Consider the following 16,299-nt stretch of genomic DNA (forward strand, 5'->3'; position numbering starts at 1 on the left):
AGGCTGTTTGAATTGAGATTTCACACTGAGACAAAGAGTTAGTGACTGAGTGTGTACTCAGGGGTGGGTGGGTGGCTGTGGGAGTACATGCCTGTGTCTAGAAAGGAAATCATAAAATCAAGCACAAAATAGGACAAGGTCAGGAAGATTGATATAAAATTATTAACAAGGTAGAAACAAGGACAGGGAGCGATAGAGAGAGGAATACAGTGGAGGAGGAGGAGGAAAAGGAGAGAAGGCGGTACCTTGTGTTCCCCAGCCTATCAGATTGTGGAAGGTGGGGCCTGGATGACAGGAAGGAGGGAGCAGAGGAGCAGCAGACAGAGAAGGAGAAGAAGAAGAGCACGTTAGAGAAAGAAGGGAGAGGTGGGAAGGTAGAGGTAGGCAGACGGGGAGATGCGGTGCTACAGTGAGCGTGTCCGTGAGCCTGCAAGTCTTCATCCTATCACCAGCGACCACAGTCTGCTATGGAGCTGTGATGTACAGATTCACTGCAGGAGCAGGGAATGCAGATAGGAGTTCACCTTGAGCTGGAGTCCGGCAGTGCCACTCTGGACCTTTGGGATTACAAAAAAACATTTGCTGAAGAAGAACAGCTGAGGTTTCATCAGACTTGACAGGCTGCCAGATTCTTTAACTTTGGGATTACTGGTCCAGACTCCCAGCAGAAGGTCTCACTGCAGAGACAGAGGCCAGAATTCAAACAGGTTCTCATTTTGGAGACTCACCTTCTGTCCGCAAGCCGGACATCATACAGAAGAGGCTGTCGCATCCATTGATCAAACTGGATCCCCGCAAAGCCACCACCAAGCAGGTCCTGCACGCCAGGAAGCCTGAAGGCAGCCTGACCTTGGACCAGCTATCACCCGAACCCCTGCTGGCACCACCAGAAACGTCCGGCATGTCTCAGACCGGAGGACGGCTTCACAACAAAAAAGCTGGCATCCGGGCCGCCGTGATCCTCATCGGACTCCTTCACAAGTCTCGCAAAGTCAAGGAGAAGGAGCGGGAGAGAGAGGAAAGCGAAGGGTGGGTGAAGTTTGTACATTAAGCAAGGGTGGCGTGCTGGGTAGGTAATTCTGTGGACAGGCGGGCAGTCCGCAGTGCAGTGTCAAGCTGGGTTTGTGTGGGAAAACTTTATTAAGTCTGTAATGTCTTTGTTATTCCAGAGCCACAGGGCACTTTGAGCTCTGTATGGTTGAGTGCAGTTTTATTATAGGTTCATTTTGTCAAGTGTGTCCTTGTGTGTGAGTGTGTTTTTAGCGTCTTGTTGACTGTGCTCACGCTTGTATCTGGGTCAGTTTGAATGACGGGAAGGAGAGAGAAAGGTTGTGAGGAGTTTAGGTGAACGGAGGTGTGCTTGGAGTGCTTTTCAAGAGGGGCTCCGAGAATAAAAGCTTCCCTGCAAAGGGAGAGGAACATGGACAAAAGGAGGTTGAGGTCTGGATATAGAAAGACTCTCTATATCCAGACCTTAGGAGTTACTGCTGTACACACACAAGCATTAGTGGGCACTTGTTGATGTCTGTTATATATCTGTCTCAATGCTTTAGCATGGGGGCAGCATAGGCACACATTTTTAGGCTGACAGGCTGAGGAGTTCAGTAGGTAAGCTGCACCACAATTTCATGCTTTCCTTTAAGAAAGGCTTTTGAAACCCTGCTTCCTTAAAAAAACGCCCATCCAAAAGCATCCCCATGTGTGTGGAGGGGGTTTCCCCACATGCTGTGTTGAAGACTGATCATCTTACTGCTAACACTACCTCGGTTGAGTGCAGTCAATAAGACCCCTGAGAATGTTCCACCTGCTAACAAAAAGTGTTTGAGGTTGTCTGGGTCGAGACCGCCCCCACCCCGGCAGAGGGGAGCTAACATCAGCAGCCGTGCTCCCGCAGTTTAACTGGAATCTGAAGAGATGGCTGGAGATTGGAGTTCGCCTGTTCAATATTGTCTTGGTGCAAGGTGTGTGTGTGTGTGTGTGTGTGTGTGTGTGTGTGTGTGTGTGTGTGTGTGTGTGTGTGTGTGTGTGTGTGTGTGTGTGTGTGTGTGTGTAAAGATCAGATATGCAGCACAAGATGCACTTTGCTATTTTGTTGTAATGGTCTGGCCCAAAATAGGCTGTATTAAAATAGACTGTACTCTGCAAATGCTTCAAAAGTTTATGTGACCTCTCTCTCCCGCTCTCTCTCACTCACTGTAATTTAGTTTAACATTAAGTATAAAATTAACTCTGAGCAGCAAGACTGGATTAGCAAAAATGCAAATCTGGCCTCAGAAATCCTGGACACAGAAATTGTAATGTTATCTAGACTATTATCTAATAATGATATGATAAGTGGTGGGGTTCCTATACACAATGACTCCAACAGTTATATTTTTGCCCCAAGGGATCTTTCATTGATCAGTCCAGCCATGCCTGGAGTAATGATTGCCTGCACTGTTACACAGATATACACAGGCAAGCGCACAAATACACTTTTGTTTTCATTTGTTTTTGCACATTTCTCATGTGCTTCCAAAATGATTTATGATTTTGATTCTGTGTTGGGTTTTTCTTTTGCCCTTTAGCCAAATGAAAACAGTAAAACCATATCTGGACAGTGGAAATAGCCGCAAGCCACAACACAGTCCCACTGCTAGTACTTCCATTACTGTGACTGTGTCACATAATGATCTAGGCACAATTGCCAACAATTTTTAAGGTGTCTTATTCCAAGTGTTGGTTATTACGTGCATGATTGCATCCATTCAGACTTCTCATACTACTATTTCTCTCAGCTGTACTTGAGCCATTGTAATTTCAGTGGCCTTAAAGCAAGGATGTTCTAACTATTAATACAAGGAAAAGTGAAAATATAAAAAAGGTGACTGATTACTGTTATTAGAGCTGAACATTTCTAACTACATAATAATAGGTGAGATTGCTTAGGCTGCTGGAAAAGAGTAACTTATTGGGGATTTTTTTACATTTACACTGCTTCACTCTTCAGCAAAGAATTAAAAGTACATATATATATTTGATCCAGTTTTCTAATTTTCATTAATACAACACATATGAAAAGAGCTTGTGCTCTATGCCTGTCTCCAAAGCATTTCTTTATTTCTGCTCTTATAGAGTCATTCTCTGTACTTGGTCCCCATTAAGCTGAACAGCATGAGTTCTGCTGCTTGTATTTGAATATTTATTTTACTGGCGATACATTAATGTCCTTTACAGCTCATTTATCTCTAGCTGCACACCTGCTTTGTATTTGTGTGTACATGTTTGTGTACGCACTGTCCGTCCCAGTGAACCCTCATATGCATCATCATTCAAGCTATTGAAAACACTTATAATACAAACTGATGTGCAGTTCTGGTGAAATTTCCCCAGTGCTCCAGTCTGTTCGTATGTGTCTGTGTGTCCGTGTTAGTATGAGCAACAGCATCATGCGTGATGCTAGAGTGCTTATTTAGGCCTAATCCATAATCACAGTATGCGGCTTCCTGTTCAAACTGTGTTGCCCCCTCTAACACAATTGAAAATATATACACTGTGCCTGTCTGTATGTTGATATATTTACTCAAAATGCTTTTTCTGATGATTAAAAATGCATGCAGAGGTTCACTGTGTATAACTTATTCACTGATAATCAATAATTACTACTGTCTATAACTACAAGTATGTCTTTCCTGCAGATATTTTTCTCTTGGGGTTTTCTAAAGGTGAAAAGGAAAACTTTATTTTGCATCTACTATTCAAATCTTTCAAGGATGTTAAAAATTCTCTTGCATATTTCAGTTTACAAGGTTAGCCTGACTCATCACAGTAACCTTAGCATCTTCCTGTCATTTGTGCTTCTTTATTAGCACTTTATCTGGCAAATCTGTTTTATTTTCATCTGTAAGTAAATTAAAGCAAGTCTCTTAAAAGTTGTTACCTGTAAAATCATTATTACTGTGGGAAAAATCTTCATGTATGGTCAAATGTATTGGGCCACACCTCTTAATCTTTCAATTCAAGCGTTTGTAGTCCCACTGCCACAGGTGTGTAAAATCACACTCTTAGCTATGTGGCCTGCTTTTACAAATAAGTATTTTCATGAAATGTCTTTCCTCCTACTCTACATATTCCACAATCAACTGGAAGTGATTAAAAGTGGTTTTCAGAAATATACTTAAATATGCTTACATACATATCTAATAATACTCTTAGTATTATTACAAAGGTGACGTCTGGGAACAACAGCAACTCTGTCATGAAATGCCAGAACATGTAAAGTTACACTGCAGGTTCACCGAGTGCCTAAAAGTCTGCAACGCTCTGCTGATTGACTAACTGCAGAGCTCCAAACTTTCTCTGGCATTAACATCAGCAGAAGAACTGTGTACCAGGAGCTTCATGTATGGATTTGCATGGCCAAGCAGTTCCTATAGGAGTAATGTGTAATGTGTTGTTTATATAGTGTACAGGTATCATTGATTTTGACATACTGTACTACACTAACAGTAACAGCAAATTAACACTGTCAGATTTGATTTCAACACTATTAAAGTGTCTACATGGGTCCACACCAGAGCGTGTTAATTTAACTATTTTTGGAGTGTTAACTCTGATTTAGTGTTAAATACTAAATCTGTCTAAAGCTGACAATGTAACACTTATTAACACTAAGTGTTAAGAGTTTATATATCAACTCTGATAGAGTATTTTATTTTAACTATATATGAGTTATTTTCTAATCATTCTAAAAATTGTAATTTTTACTTTTCTGAACTTTTAGAAATTCCTTGGGAAACAAACATTTATTAAAAAGAGGCAATGTTTTTCTGAAAAACATTTATTTTTGAACTGTGCACCACAATTTCAAAACATTTTCTAAAACATGTAACAATATGGAACAATGTACATGCTCTCGCTTTCATTAGAATATTGTTTATCAAAGGGTCTGACGTAGGTAAGCTGGTCAAAGCAAATAACGGCAATACAATATGCACGTCCTCCATTCATCACTTTGTTTAACTTTAACATACTCCTGCACTCCCCCATATTCCACCTCTGCAAGCAGGTGGAAATTCAAAAATTAAATGAGTTATGCAGTAATTAATTGCACAAATAGTCTGGTAAACAATTGCAACACTGTAAAAAAAAGAATAATTTTGAGCCTAACTTGTGTAAAGTATTTTCCCAAAATACAATCCTAGATACGAATCCATTGCCCATATTTAAACACAGTATTCTACCCAGAACACGTTTGTTAAAATGGTGCTCTCTTAAACAACTGAAGAACACAGACAATAGTTAATGCCGAAATAAATTTAAAACCTGTCTTTTTAATTTTTACCTAAATCATATGCTCAAAACTCTGAAGGGATCTAAATGTTAGCCTAGAACCCAGTCAGCACATCTGCTACTGCCGTTTGCTAGATAGTTTTCAGGCTTCATGTAGCGCCATAATTTTATGCCAACAGTTCACAGACTAAAAATTGTTTTAGGTGTATTTGAGTTAGCAAAAAATTGGACTGAATATTCATATGCAAGCTTTTTTTTAAGGCTATAGTATTTGCCCGCAAACAATAAATTCCAGCGAGCTAAAACAGATGCTATCTCCGAGCAACGTGGCTAATGCCTTACACACTTTTGTCTCAACTCAAAGGAGCCACAGAAGTAAAAAGCTAATAATAATGACTAAAACAATCTCAGAAAAAAATGACTTACCAAGTGTGGCAAACAACTCTGGAGAGCAACATGCTCTGAAATGGCTTTGCTTCAGCTTTGGTTGGAACCTGTGATGCTGGGGGCGGAGCCTGTGAATTTACACTATAAGTGTCATAACCCCTTTAGGGGGTCAAGAGTTAACATTTCCATTGTAACACCTCCAGAGTTGATATCGAAACACTAATTTTTAACACTTGATTTTAACTAATATTATTTTCAGAGTTACATTAAAATAGTCTGACTCTACTTTGAGTAAAATTAACTCTACTTTTGCGTGAAGTCTGCTAACACCAAAACATTTAACACTTTTGAATTTGCTGTGAATTCGCTGAGAACGTCAAGTCTAGTGAGGTGATCGAGAGCGCCTTCCGAGCCCTCAGCGCTGAAAACAAACCCTACGTCACTAAAGAGGAGCTCTACCAGAACCTGACTAAAGAGCAGGCAGACTACTGTCTGTCACACATGAAGCCCTACCTCGACAGCAAGGGCCGCGAGCTGCCGTCAGCTTTCGACTTTGTCGAATTCACTCGCTCGCTCTTTGTCAACTGATCCTTTCCCTTAAAATCCAGAGAAGTTAGAGGGTTGCCTTTGATTTTATGTACATTAGTAATATACAGTTTTTAATATGTGAGAATTAATGTTGTTTTTGGTAGATTTTGATGCCAAACTCGTGGTTTCCTGTTTGTTTCCACCTCCCTTGGAAAGTTATGCCAAAAAGCTGCAGTTTCCTGTTTAGTCTTCTGCACAAAGTTATATTGTACTATTAATATTTTCATCTGATTCTAAACAAGAAAGCAAATACGCATACTTCTCAAAATGTCAGGCTACTCCTTTGTCTACGAAAAGGGTAATACATGCACATTGATTCCAACACAATTATTAAAAATGACAATTCAGCCCCAGTTGGATCGTTCTCATGTCAAAATGTCAGGCTGGTAAGCTCCTTAAACAACAGGTATGGATAACCATCTAATCTGCACAGGGTCTTAAACAACTGAGAGAAATTCAACAATAAAAGCCTAGTCAATCATTACTCTAGTCTTATCATTCCTCATAAACCTTCATCTGCATCTCAGATTCCTTCTAGTTTAAACTGTTGATTCAGCCAGCATATCAGAGTGGCTGGAAACACTCTCCCTCAAAAATCCAGTCTCTTTACAGATCCTCACAAGGTTTTTCTCACCTTACATATATTATTTATAATAACAACTGTCACAGGAATGATGAGGACAGACACACAACAAAATGTGCTGATGAGTCGGTTATTAGTCAGCCCACAAGGACTGGGTGGAATAAGATTGCCGGCCTGTGGAGGAGGATTTTGTGTCGTGGCGCAACAAGTTCTACATTCTGTCCAATCTTGCAGAAAGTAAGGACACGAGTACTGACTCCACTCAGCTGTCTTCTGCGAAGCAGCTGAAACAGTCACTATACTTAGGCCTTGGTGTTGGAAGGAATTGTTTTAAGATCACCAAGGTTTCTCAAACAGCAACCCTTCATTCTTTTATCCTTCAACGGTTTGACGTGTACTTCTTTACAGGGACAGCCAAGACCAGACTGTTTTTTAGCATAATAAAAGGCAGTAGGTAGGGTCAGTCAAGGACACTTAGAACAAGTAGGTCCATAAATTAACCATGAAAGTCTTTCCTTCAGATTCATTCTCGAGAGAAGCTGGGAGGGGGTAGGGGTGTCATTTTCAGGATGAGCACGAACATTTTAAACATTTTCATATACATTTACCTCCTGACCTCTAAGTCTAGGAGGTTTCACATGTGCCAGATTTGTGTTTTAAAATGGTTTTATTGCCGTTGCTTCTGTTGCCATCGCCACTGTTTTTAATAATTTGTTATGGTCTTGCAGTTTTCTGTGATTATCCCAGATGTACGACTTGTTTCGGTGTATTAAACCCTTGTATTTCCCTTTGGACTCAGAAGGTTTAATTTGATTTGAAGTATCTCAACACTTGTTGTCCCTTAAGAGAAAATCTCATCAAACACTGCTGAGTGGCCGGGATCCTTCTGTTTGAGGGTCCTTGATATGGACAGCAAAAACTAACTTAAGAGCTGTGTCTCTTTGAAGAGCATGATACACTTTAAAATGGCTATGTTGCTGTTTAACAAGCATCCTGTATTGTCTCATCAAGTCTAGCTGTGTCCTGCAGGGCCATGTGGTGGTTGAAGATTTTTATGATAGAGCAAAATAAATCATGCTATCAGTTGGTAACAGATTACAAACATCATGAAAAACCTTCCTGGTTTCCCAGTGAAAACCCAGTTTGCAAACCAGTAAGCCAGAAGAAGAAAATTAGAGATACCCCTACACAAAACACAAGACATCTCAAAAACCAGATGACGCAGAAGGATTTTTTACACCTAAAGGTCACATTAAATGTTTCCAAAACTCCTGTATTTCCTGTTGCTCCACCTGGCAAGCTTCCTCTTTTTGTGCAACACTTATAAAGTATACAATAATAAAGTAGGATTACTCCCTTAAAAAAACAAAAAATGTAGTTTTTGAAAAAACAAAAACATTTTCAGAGAAGGATACACAAGAGCAGGTAGCCCATTTAGACAGTTGCCAATTTTGCTCACTGAAATTTCTACATGGCAGCTACTATTAGCCCTTACACTCCCTGACTACTTTTCTAGATAAACCCATACCTGATCAGCCAATCACGGGGCAGCAACTCAGAGGAGAATGGCCCGCTCCATACTCATAGGGGGGAAACAGCAATTGAGATAACCACTCATTACAACTAAGGTATGCAGAAGAGCATCTTTTCTGAATCTCTGCATAATAACATGCTGAACCTCGAAGCAGACGAGCTACAGCAGCAGAAGACCACAGTGGATGGGACTCCTGTCAGCTAAGAACAGGAAATTGAGGTTACAGTTACTGTAGGAGCTCAACAAAGTTGGACGAAAGCAAATTTGAAAAATATTACCTGGTCTGATAATTGCAAATTTATGCTGCAAGATTTGGACAGTAAGGTCAGAATTTGGCAATCACAACATTCAGGTGCCTGCATGTGTCAGAGGTTGTGTGTGGAGGCGTGGAAGAGATGACCCAAACGCTGGACTCACGGTGCAGAAATGAAGAGGATTTATTGGAGGGTGAGTGAACAAAGCAGGACAGATGGAGTGACTGGCTGGCTGAAAGACTGGAAGAATGGCTGGCTGACTAACTGAACATACAGACGGAGGGACGACATCAACATCAACATCAATGACACGACAGAGAACTGGTGAAACCGAGGAACTTAAATACACAGGTTGAATGATGACAATGATTGGAAACAGGTGAGTACAGGGCTGAACATAATCTGACTAATGACACGGGAGACAAGCTGACACGGGAAAAAACAGGAAGTGAGAACATTAATGTGGCGAACCAAACTGAACATGAACAAACTGAAATCACTGGGTCAACGACCCAGGAACCCTGACAGTACCCCCCTCTTCAAAGGCCGGCACCCGACGGCCAAAAGAGAAAGAAAAAAAAAAAACCAGAACAGGGTGGGCGGAGGGGGCCCAGGACGGAGGGACGGAGTCCACACCAAGACAGTTCAGGGGGCCGACCGTGCGGACGGCAACGGCGACAGCACTGGTCTGGTGGCCTAGCCAGCGGTCTAGAAAATGGCCGTTTAGCTCCAGACCCAAACGAGGCTGGGCCAGGCGAGGCTGAAGGCACGGAGGCTGGGCCAGGCGAGGCTGAAGGCTCTGAGGCTGAAGGCTCTGAGGCTGAAGGCTCTGAGGCTGCAGCAGACGAAGGCTCTGAGGCTGCAGCAGACGAAGGCTCTGAGGCTGCAGCAGACGAAGGCTCTGAGGCTGCAGCAGACGAAGGCTCTGAGGCTGCAGCAGACGAAGGCTCTGAGGCTGCAGCAGACGACGGCTCTGAGGCTGCAGCAGACGACGGCTCTGAGGCTGCAGCAGACGACGGCTCTGAGGCAGAGGCCGGGCCGGGCGTGGGTGCAGCTGAGGCAGAGGCCGGGCCGGGCGTGGGTGCAGCTGAGGCAGAGGCCGGGCCGGGCGTGGGTGCAGCTGAGGCAGAGGCCTGACCGGGCGATGCAGGCGCGGAGGCCTCTGGCCGGAGACAGGCAGGGCCAGTAGGCGCGGAGGCCCCTGGCTGAGGAGCGGCCGGGCCAGCGGGTGCGGAAACCCCTGGCTGAGGAGCGGCCGGGCCAGCGGGTGCGGAAACCCCTGGCTGAGGAGCGGCCGGGCCAGCCGGTGCGGAAACCCCTGGCTGAGAAGCAGGAAGGCTCACAGCTGGCTCTGGGTGCTGTGGCTGCAGGTCCGGGAACTGGACGGGATGGTGGACAGGTGACTGGGAAACAGGAGGCGACTGGACTACAGGGCACTGGGCGGCAGGCTGGACTACAGAAGAGTGGAGGACAGGTGGAGACTGGACTACAGGTGACTGGAGGGCAGGAGCAGACTGAGCTACAGGTGAGTGGAGGGCAGGAGCAGACTGAACTGCAGGTGACTGGAGGGCAGGAGGAGACTGAACTGCAGGTGAGGGGACTGACTGGAGTGGAAGCTGAACAGCAGGTGCGGGAACTGACTGGAGTGGAGGCTGAACAGCAGGTGAGGGAACTGACTGGAGTGGAGACGCTAAGGGATGAACAGGGGTAGGTGAGGCTGCTGGCTGAGCTACAGATTGAGCTAGTGACGGAGATAAAATTACGGCTTGGGCTAGTAAGGCTGGTGCCTGGGCAGGGGACAGTTCAGCTAATCTAACTAGGGATAGTGCGAGGGCGTGAAAGGCTGGGTCAGGAGGTGGATGAAGTGGTGACGTAGCAGGTGAACCGGTTAGCTCTTCCAAGTCTCTAGGGAGGTCAGGCTGGGTTCTGGCTGCCCTCAGCCTGGGCGCTGGGACGGGCACGGAAGGCGGCTGGACACCAGTCACCCCCACCTGAGAAACAGAAGCGGGTGTGGAGTTAGACCGGGTCGCAGCTGCCCTCCTCCTGGGAGCTGGCACTGGTGTGGGCGTAGACTGGGCCCCCATGCTGGTGGGAAATGGCTCAATAATGGGTGTGGAAATAGTGACGGTGTGTGTGTTACTGGCAGGTGTATGGGAGAATGTTCAGGTTTTCCTGCCACCACTATCTACAGTCTTTGGAGGAGCAGAGCAGAAAAACTCTTCCCAGTCCACTTCCTCCTCTAGGAGGGAAACGTCCCATGAATCAAAGACGGGTTTATTATTGGGTTGAAGTGGAGAGTCAAACGAGGGTGGAAAACAGTCGCTGGAACTCACCACCGGGAATTGCTGAAAATAGTCCATTTTATGGTGGCGTGTGCGCCGCTTTCTCCGGGAAGAGGAAGCGGCCGGGATAAACAGCTGAGCCTCTGGCACGGTAGCCTCCGTCGAGCCGAGGTGGGAGGCGTAGCCGTTGTGCCGTGGCGATGGTGGAGGTCCGGCGAATGAGGCGGCAGGTGTGTGAGCGAGGAGCGGAGCGGCGAGAGAGGGAGCGGCCGCAACGCGGCGTGAAACGTCCACTCTCCGCGGCAAATGCTCCAGTGCAGGTGAGGCAGCAGGTGGGGGAACGCGGCGTCTCTGAGGCCCGCCCAGAGCCAAGCGAGTGCCCTCGAAGACGTGCTCTCGCTCCGCGAAGAGCCGCTGTCTCTCCTTGAGTTTTTCCGCCCAAATGGAGAGCGCTGCGTCCTGCCGCTCGAAGAGGTCCGAGTCCGCTGGGTCCACATCGTGTCTTCGTGGCACGGGTCGTGTCATTCTGTCAGAGGTTGTGTGTGGAGGCGTGGAAGAGATGACCCAAACGCTGGACTCACGGTGCAGAAATGAAGAGGATTTATTGGAGGGTGAGTGAACAAAGCAGGACAGATGGAGTGACTGGCTGGCTGAAAGACTGGAAGAATGGCTGGCTGACTAACTGAACATACAGACGGAGGGACGACATCAACATCAACATCAATGACACGACAGAGAACTGGTGAAACCGAGGAACTTAAATACACAGGTTGAATGATGACAATGATTGGAAACAGGTGAGTACAGGGCTGAACATAATCTGACTAATGACACGGGAGACAAGCTGACACGGGAAAAAACAGGAAGTGAGAACATTAATGTGGCGAACCAGGAACCCAGGAACCCTGACAGTATGTTGTGATTGCCTACACCAGGGCTGCCCAATCCCAGTCCTCAAGAGCTACTATCCTGCAGCTTTTAGATGCATCCCTACTCCAACACAGCTGAATCAAATGGTTTGATTACCTCTTCAGCATGCCATCATGTTTGGCAAAGGGCTGATAACACGCCATTCATTTGATTCGGGTGTGTGGGAACAAGGATGCATCTAAAAGCTGCAGGACGGTAGCTCTCGAGGACCGGGATTGGGCACCCCTGGCCTACACTGTCGCCAGATCTTAATCCAGTGGAGCACCATTGGTTGTGTAGGAACCTGAGATTTACATAATGTATTTGCAGCCATAAAATCTGCAATAACTGCCTGATGCTGTCATATCAGTATGGATCCCACTCTGTGAGGAATGTTTCCAGCAGCTTGTTGAATCTGTGTCATGAAAACGTAGCACAGTTCTAAAGCCAAAATGTGGTCCAGTAGGGTCCTAACACGTGTAACAGATGGTGAGGGTAGCTAACTAGTCAAGCTAACTCTCAGTATTAACCGTCTTTTTTTCTACAACTTGATGAATTTATTGTTCTATGAAAATAGACTTGAAACAAAAGTAAAAGCCCCTTAGAATTAATGGAAACATTTGCTCTTTTAGTGCACTGAAGAACAAGGAAATTAGGGCTAACAATCTGACCTTATATTTTCTGTCTTTTTCAACCTAACATTACTTCATTTTATTCTGTGCACATACACAAAAGACTCTTGTTACACAGGTTTAAAGTATATGTTCTGCAAATTTAGTTAGGCTTTAAAATATTCATTTGCTCCAGGTTTCTAGCTCCAGGTGTTTAGCTCAATTCCATTTTTCAATTTAATTCCATTTCATTTATATAGCCCCAAATAACCACAGTCACCTCAAGGTCCTTTGTATTGTAAACTAATGTAAGGTTCTCCTTCCAGTGAGACCTACTGGAACCATTAAAATTCATTCCTTGCAGTTCTGCTCATAGGGTTTTGTAAAAGTAAATGAAAACAAATGGCCATGCAGTTTGTTTAAATGTTCAGTTTTGCTCCTATAGAGAGAAACCTTATTTTCCTAGCTAAAGTTGTTCGAATGATGTCATGCATTTAAAATGTTCAGTGAGATTTCTTTGTTTTCTTTTTTTTTTATTATGACTTTGCAGAAAAGAAAATCTGAGACTTCTTATAGGTGTTCAGCGTAGCCAGTGGGAGATTTTAAACATTTTTGCTAACAGAAAGAAATCCTCAATAAGAGATTAAGTGCAGTTACTGTTTAAAACTACAGTCTCTCATGCTGCTTTTCTTGACAACCTTACAAAGTTTTTCCTTCTGCCGCAGCTCCTTCCCTCTGCTCGCTGTCAAACTCTCCTCCTCCCGCTGTTTAACATTTCCGCTTTTATTCACTGACTCACTCGTGTTTCCATTCGTCCTTCTCGCAGTGTTTTTCTTCGCTATCCGCAAATTAATCCCCTTTTTAAACAGCGTTTAACTCTTCTTTGTGAATACCAGCTGAGTGGCTTTCTGTTTTTTTTGGGAGGGGTTGCATTCAACAAGCTGATTTTTGTTAAAAATAATGTTTAGGACCATTGTGCTCAACTAATGACACTACACAAAGACTAATTAGCTCTAAGGAGGTATACCTAAACTTTGCCATTATTATACATTAGTGTGAGATTTTTTGGGGTGAATGAAAAAAGCAATATGCTTCATATTGCTTGAACAAATTGTGTGAACATATACTGTGTGTGTATGACAGACAACCTTGTCTTTGAGTGTAATGGATGAGACGCTATTGTCTCTAACAAGTACCCAGGGACCCACCCAAGACAGCCCTATTTACCCAGCTCTGCACAGGGGATTGAGAGAGCTATTTTTAGTCTGCAGATTCATTTATTCTCGCTCTCCATTCCTCACTCTTTGGCCTTCTCTCTTTCAGCGATCTGTCTGGTATTCATTCATTCTGCGTCTCTGCCTCTCTGTCTTCATATCTTTCCATTTTTCTCCAGGACCTTTCTTCTCTGGTGTGGTTATCAACTACTCTGACGTGGTGGAGTTAGCGGAGAAGAGACATATTCAATGTCATCCGACAGATGCTTAACTCAGGTTTTTTTTTTACTCAAGTCAGTGACACTGGGTGAGATTGGGCAATGATAAAGAGGAAGTGCCCCCCCACATCACAAAATAAATAGGATAAGGCAGGATTTGAGGCATTTCGATTGATATGACATTGATAGCGATTGATACCAGGTACCTGTGTTTTTCACTGCAATGCAGTGCTGTGCAAGAGAACAAATAATCATAATATTAATTTTAAAAAAACTCTTGCTTCCTTAAATCAAAAGTTTTGATAATAAACCTCATGCAGATCATCTGAATAATAAAAAGAAAGAAGTCTCATTAATGCACTTCCTGTGCCTCAGATGAATGCACTGATACATGTATGTGACAGAAGTGTGATTAAAATGACAAAAATTAAAAAGAATAAAAGACAGACAGGTGAATCTTTCTAGGGATGCATCGTTAGATAACACCAGGGGATGTACCAGTGCTGCAAAAATAAAAGCAATTACAAAGAGCACTGACAGGACACCTTCTCTGAACCCATGTGGAATGACATTTCATTCAGCGAGGGAGTTTGCATTACATATTCTTACTGAAATTGTGCTGATATTCAGGTGTTTGCTGGATCGAATGGCCGCAGGCTAATGAACTCACAAAATACGTCATCACCTCACAGACCGGTGACTATGAGCATTGCTGGGATATCCAAACAAAGTGTAATTAACTGCACGAAGCACGGCCGAAGAAAAAGAAGCAAACGCGTTTCAGCCCGTGGCCTTTATCAGTGTCACTCTGCTGCTGGGAGGTAAATACACATAAATGTCTAACGGTTTCCTGGCAGCACTGGTGCAGTGAGCCAGAGAACAACACTGACATTTCAGAGGCTAAAGCTACAATATGTAACCTTTTTACTGGCGTGTAGTGTTTTCTTTTGGTGTTAAGATGGTTAATTCCGTGTCGAGCAACAAAGCGTGCTTGTGTGTCTGACACACTGGTTTATTGCACATCTTTTATCTTAGAAGTCAGAGTTCTCGTCACTACCTCTGGCTTCAGCATATTAAATGGCACAGTTACAGTCAGTCAAAAGACGTTTTGGTTGTTTTTTTTTTCCAGGGTAGCAGACTTATGGCGGCATATTAAACACAACTTTCCTTGACAGGACGATCATAATTTCCCAGGGTGAGAGTCAGCAGCCTTCGAGAGGGCAAGACCTTCACTGGCATGTGTTTAATCTGATGCTTGGGTTAAATGCAGAAATAATTAGGAGAGAGAACCAAAGAGTCAAGTTAAAAAGGAGAAAGATGAGCAGAAGCCAAGGAGAGTCTTGGAGAATGAAGACCATAGCTTGATAAAAGCTTTGAAAGAGTATCTCTGAAAGCATAGGTGGTATAAATGGAAGATGGCTGAAAGCTCTTACAGATTAATTTCACTTCAAGGTTGACATTTTTTCTCTATCATCCACTTCATATATACCCTGTTCTTTAATGTGTGAAAACTACAACAAAATATTTGCTTAAAAAAGTTGTATATTATAGTTACCAACCACTTTGTTAGATAAACCTGTTCAACTGCACATTAATGTATGTACGGTCGGCAAGGTCTGTCATCTCGGTTGTGGGCAAAAGACCTGCAACTGACAAATAACTTGACAGAAACACAGTGCATTGTAGACATATTCAGAGAGAAATAGTCTGCTTCAAACTGATACAAAGGCAACAGTAAATCAAATAGCTACTCTTTACAAGACCATGGCGATGCCATTCCTGTCACCTACGAGCAGAAAACTGAGGCTACAATTACACTAAGAGCTCAAGAAAGTTGGAGAACAGCAGATTAGAAAAGGGTTACTTGGTTTGATGAATCACAATTTATGCCCTATCCACATAAACCATCTCTATCGTTTACACAAAATGATCTAAAAGGAGAAAATATCCAGTGGGCAATGAAAGTGCCTTGCTGATATCAGAGGTCAGAGGACAATGGCTAGACTGTTGACTGTACTCAAATAATGGTTACACCCAGTGTACGCAGAAGAGCTTTTTTGAATGTACAACGTATCAAACCTACAGCTGCAGAAGGCCACACCCGGTGCCACTCCTGTCACCCAAGAACAGAAAACTAAGGCTACAATTCGCACAGACACATTAAAGTTGGAGAATAATAATAAAACATTGCTTGGTCTAATGACTCATAATTTCTGCTGGGATGTTCAGATGGTAGGGCCAGAATTTGGCATATACAACATGAAAGCATGGATCCATCCTTCTTTGTACGACCGGTTCAGGCTGGTGGTGGATCTGATTGTGTGAGGGATATTTACCTGACACACTTTGGACCTGTTAGTACTAACTGAACATTGTTTAAATTCCACAGCCTATCTGGGTATTGTTGATGACCATACCAGATCATCTTTTTATAACCACAGTGTACCC

At 43.7% G+C, this 16,299-nt stretch overlaps 1 protein-coding gene across 5 annotated transcripts in view; it reads left to right on the plus strand.

The window, feature by feature from the left end:
* The window catches only part of rap1gap2a (RAP1 GTPase activating protein 2a), a 103,191-nt gene that overhangs the window by 51,578 nt on the left and 35,314 nt on the right, over nucleotides 1–16,299 (plus strand). The window contains exon 1 of one of the 5 annotated variants that reach the window (XM_026191324.1): nucleotides 338–1,029. The exons of the other annotated variants lie outside the window; for them this stretch is intronic. Within the exon in view, the coding sequence (XP_026047109.1) occupies nucleotides 902–1,029 (128 nt within the window). The 5' untranslated portion in view covers nucleotides 338–901. Of the gene's footprint in view, nucleotides 1–337; nucleotides 1,030–16,299 lie in introns of those variants that run through there. 5 annotated transcript variants of the gene reach the window in all.

This window comes from Astatotilapia calliptera, chromosome 14 (genome assembly GCF_900246225.1).
Source record: "Astatotilapia calliptera chromosome 14, fAstCal1.2, whole genome shotgun sequence".
NCBI lineage: Eukaryota > Metazoa > Chordata > Actinopteri > Cichliformes > Cichlidae > Astatotilapia > Astatotilapia calliptera.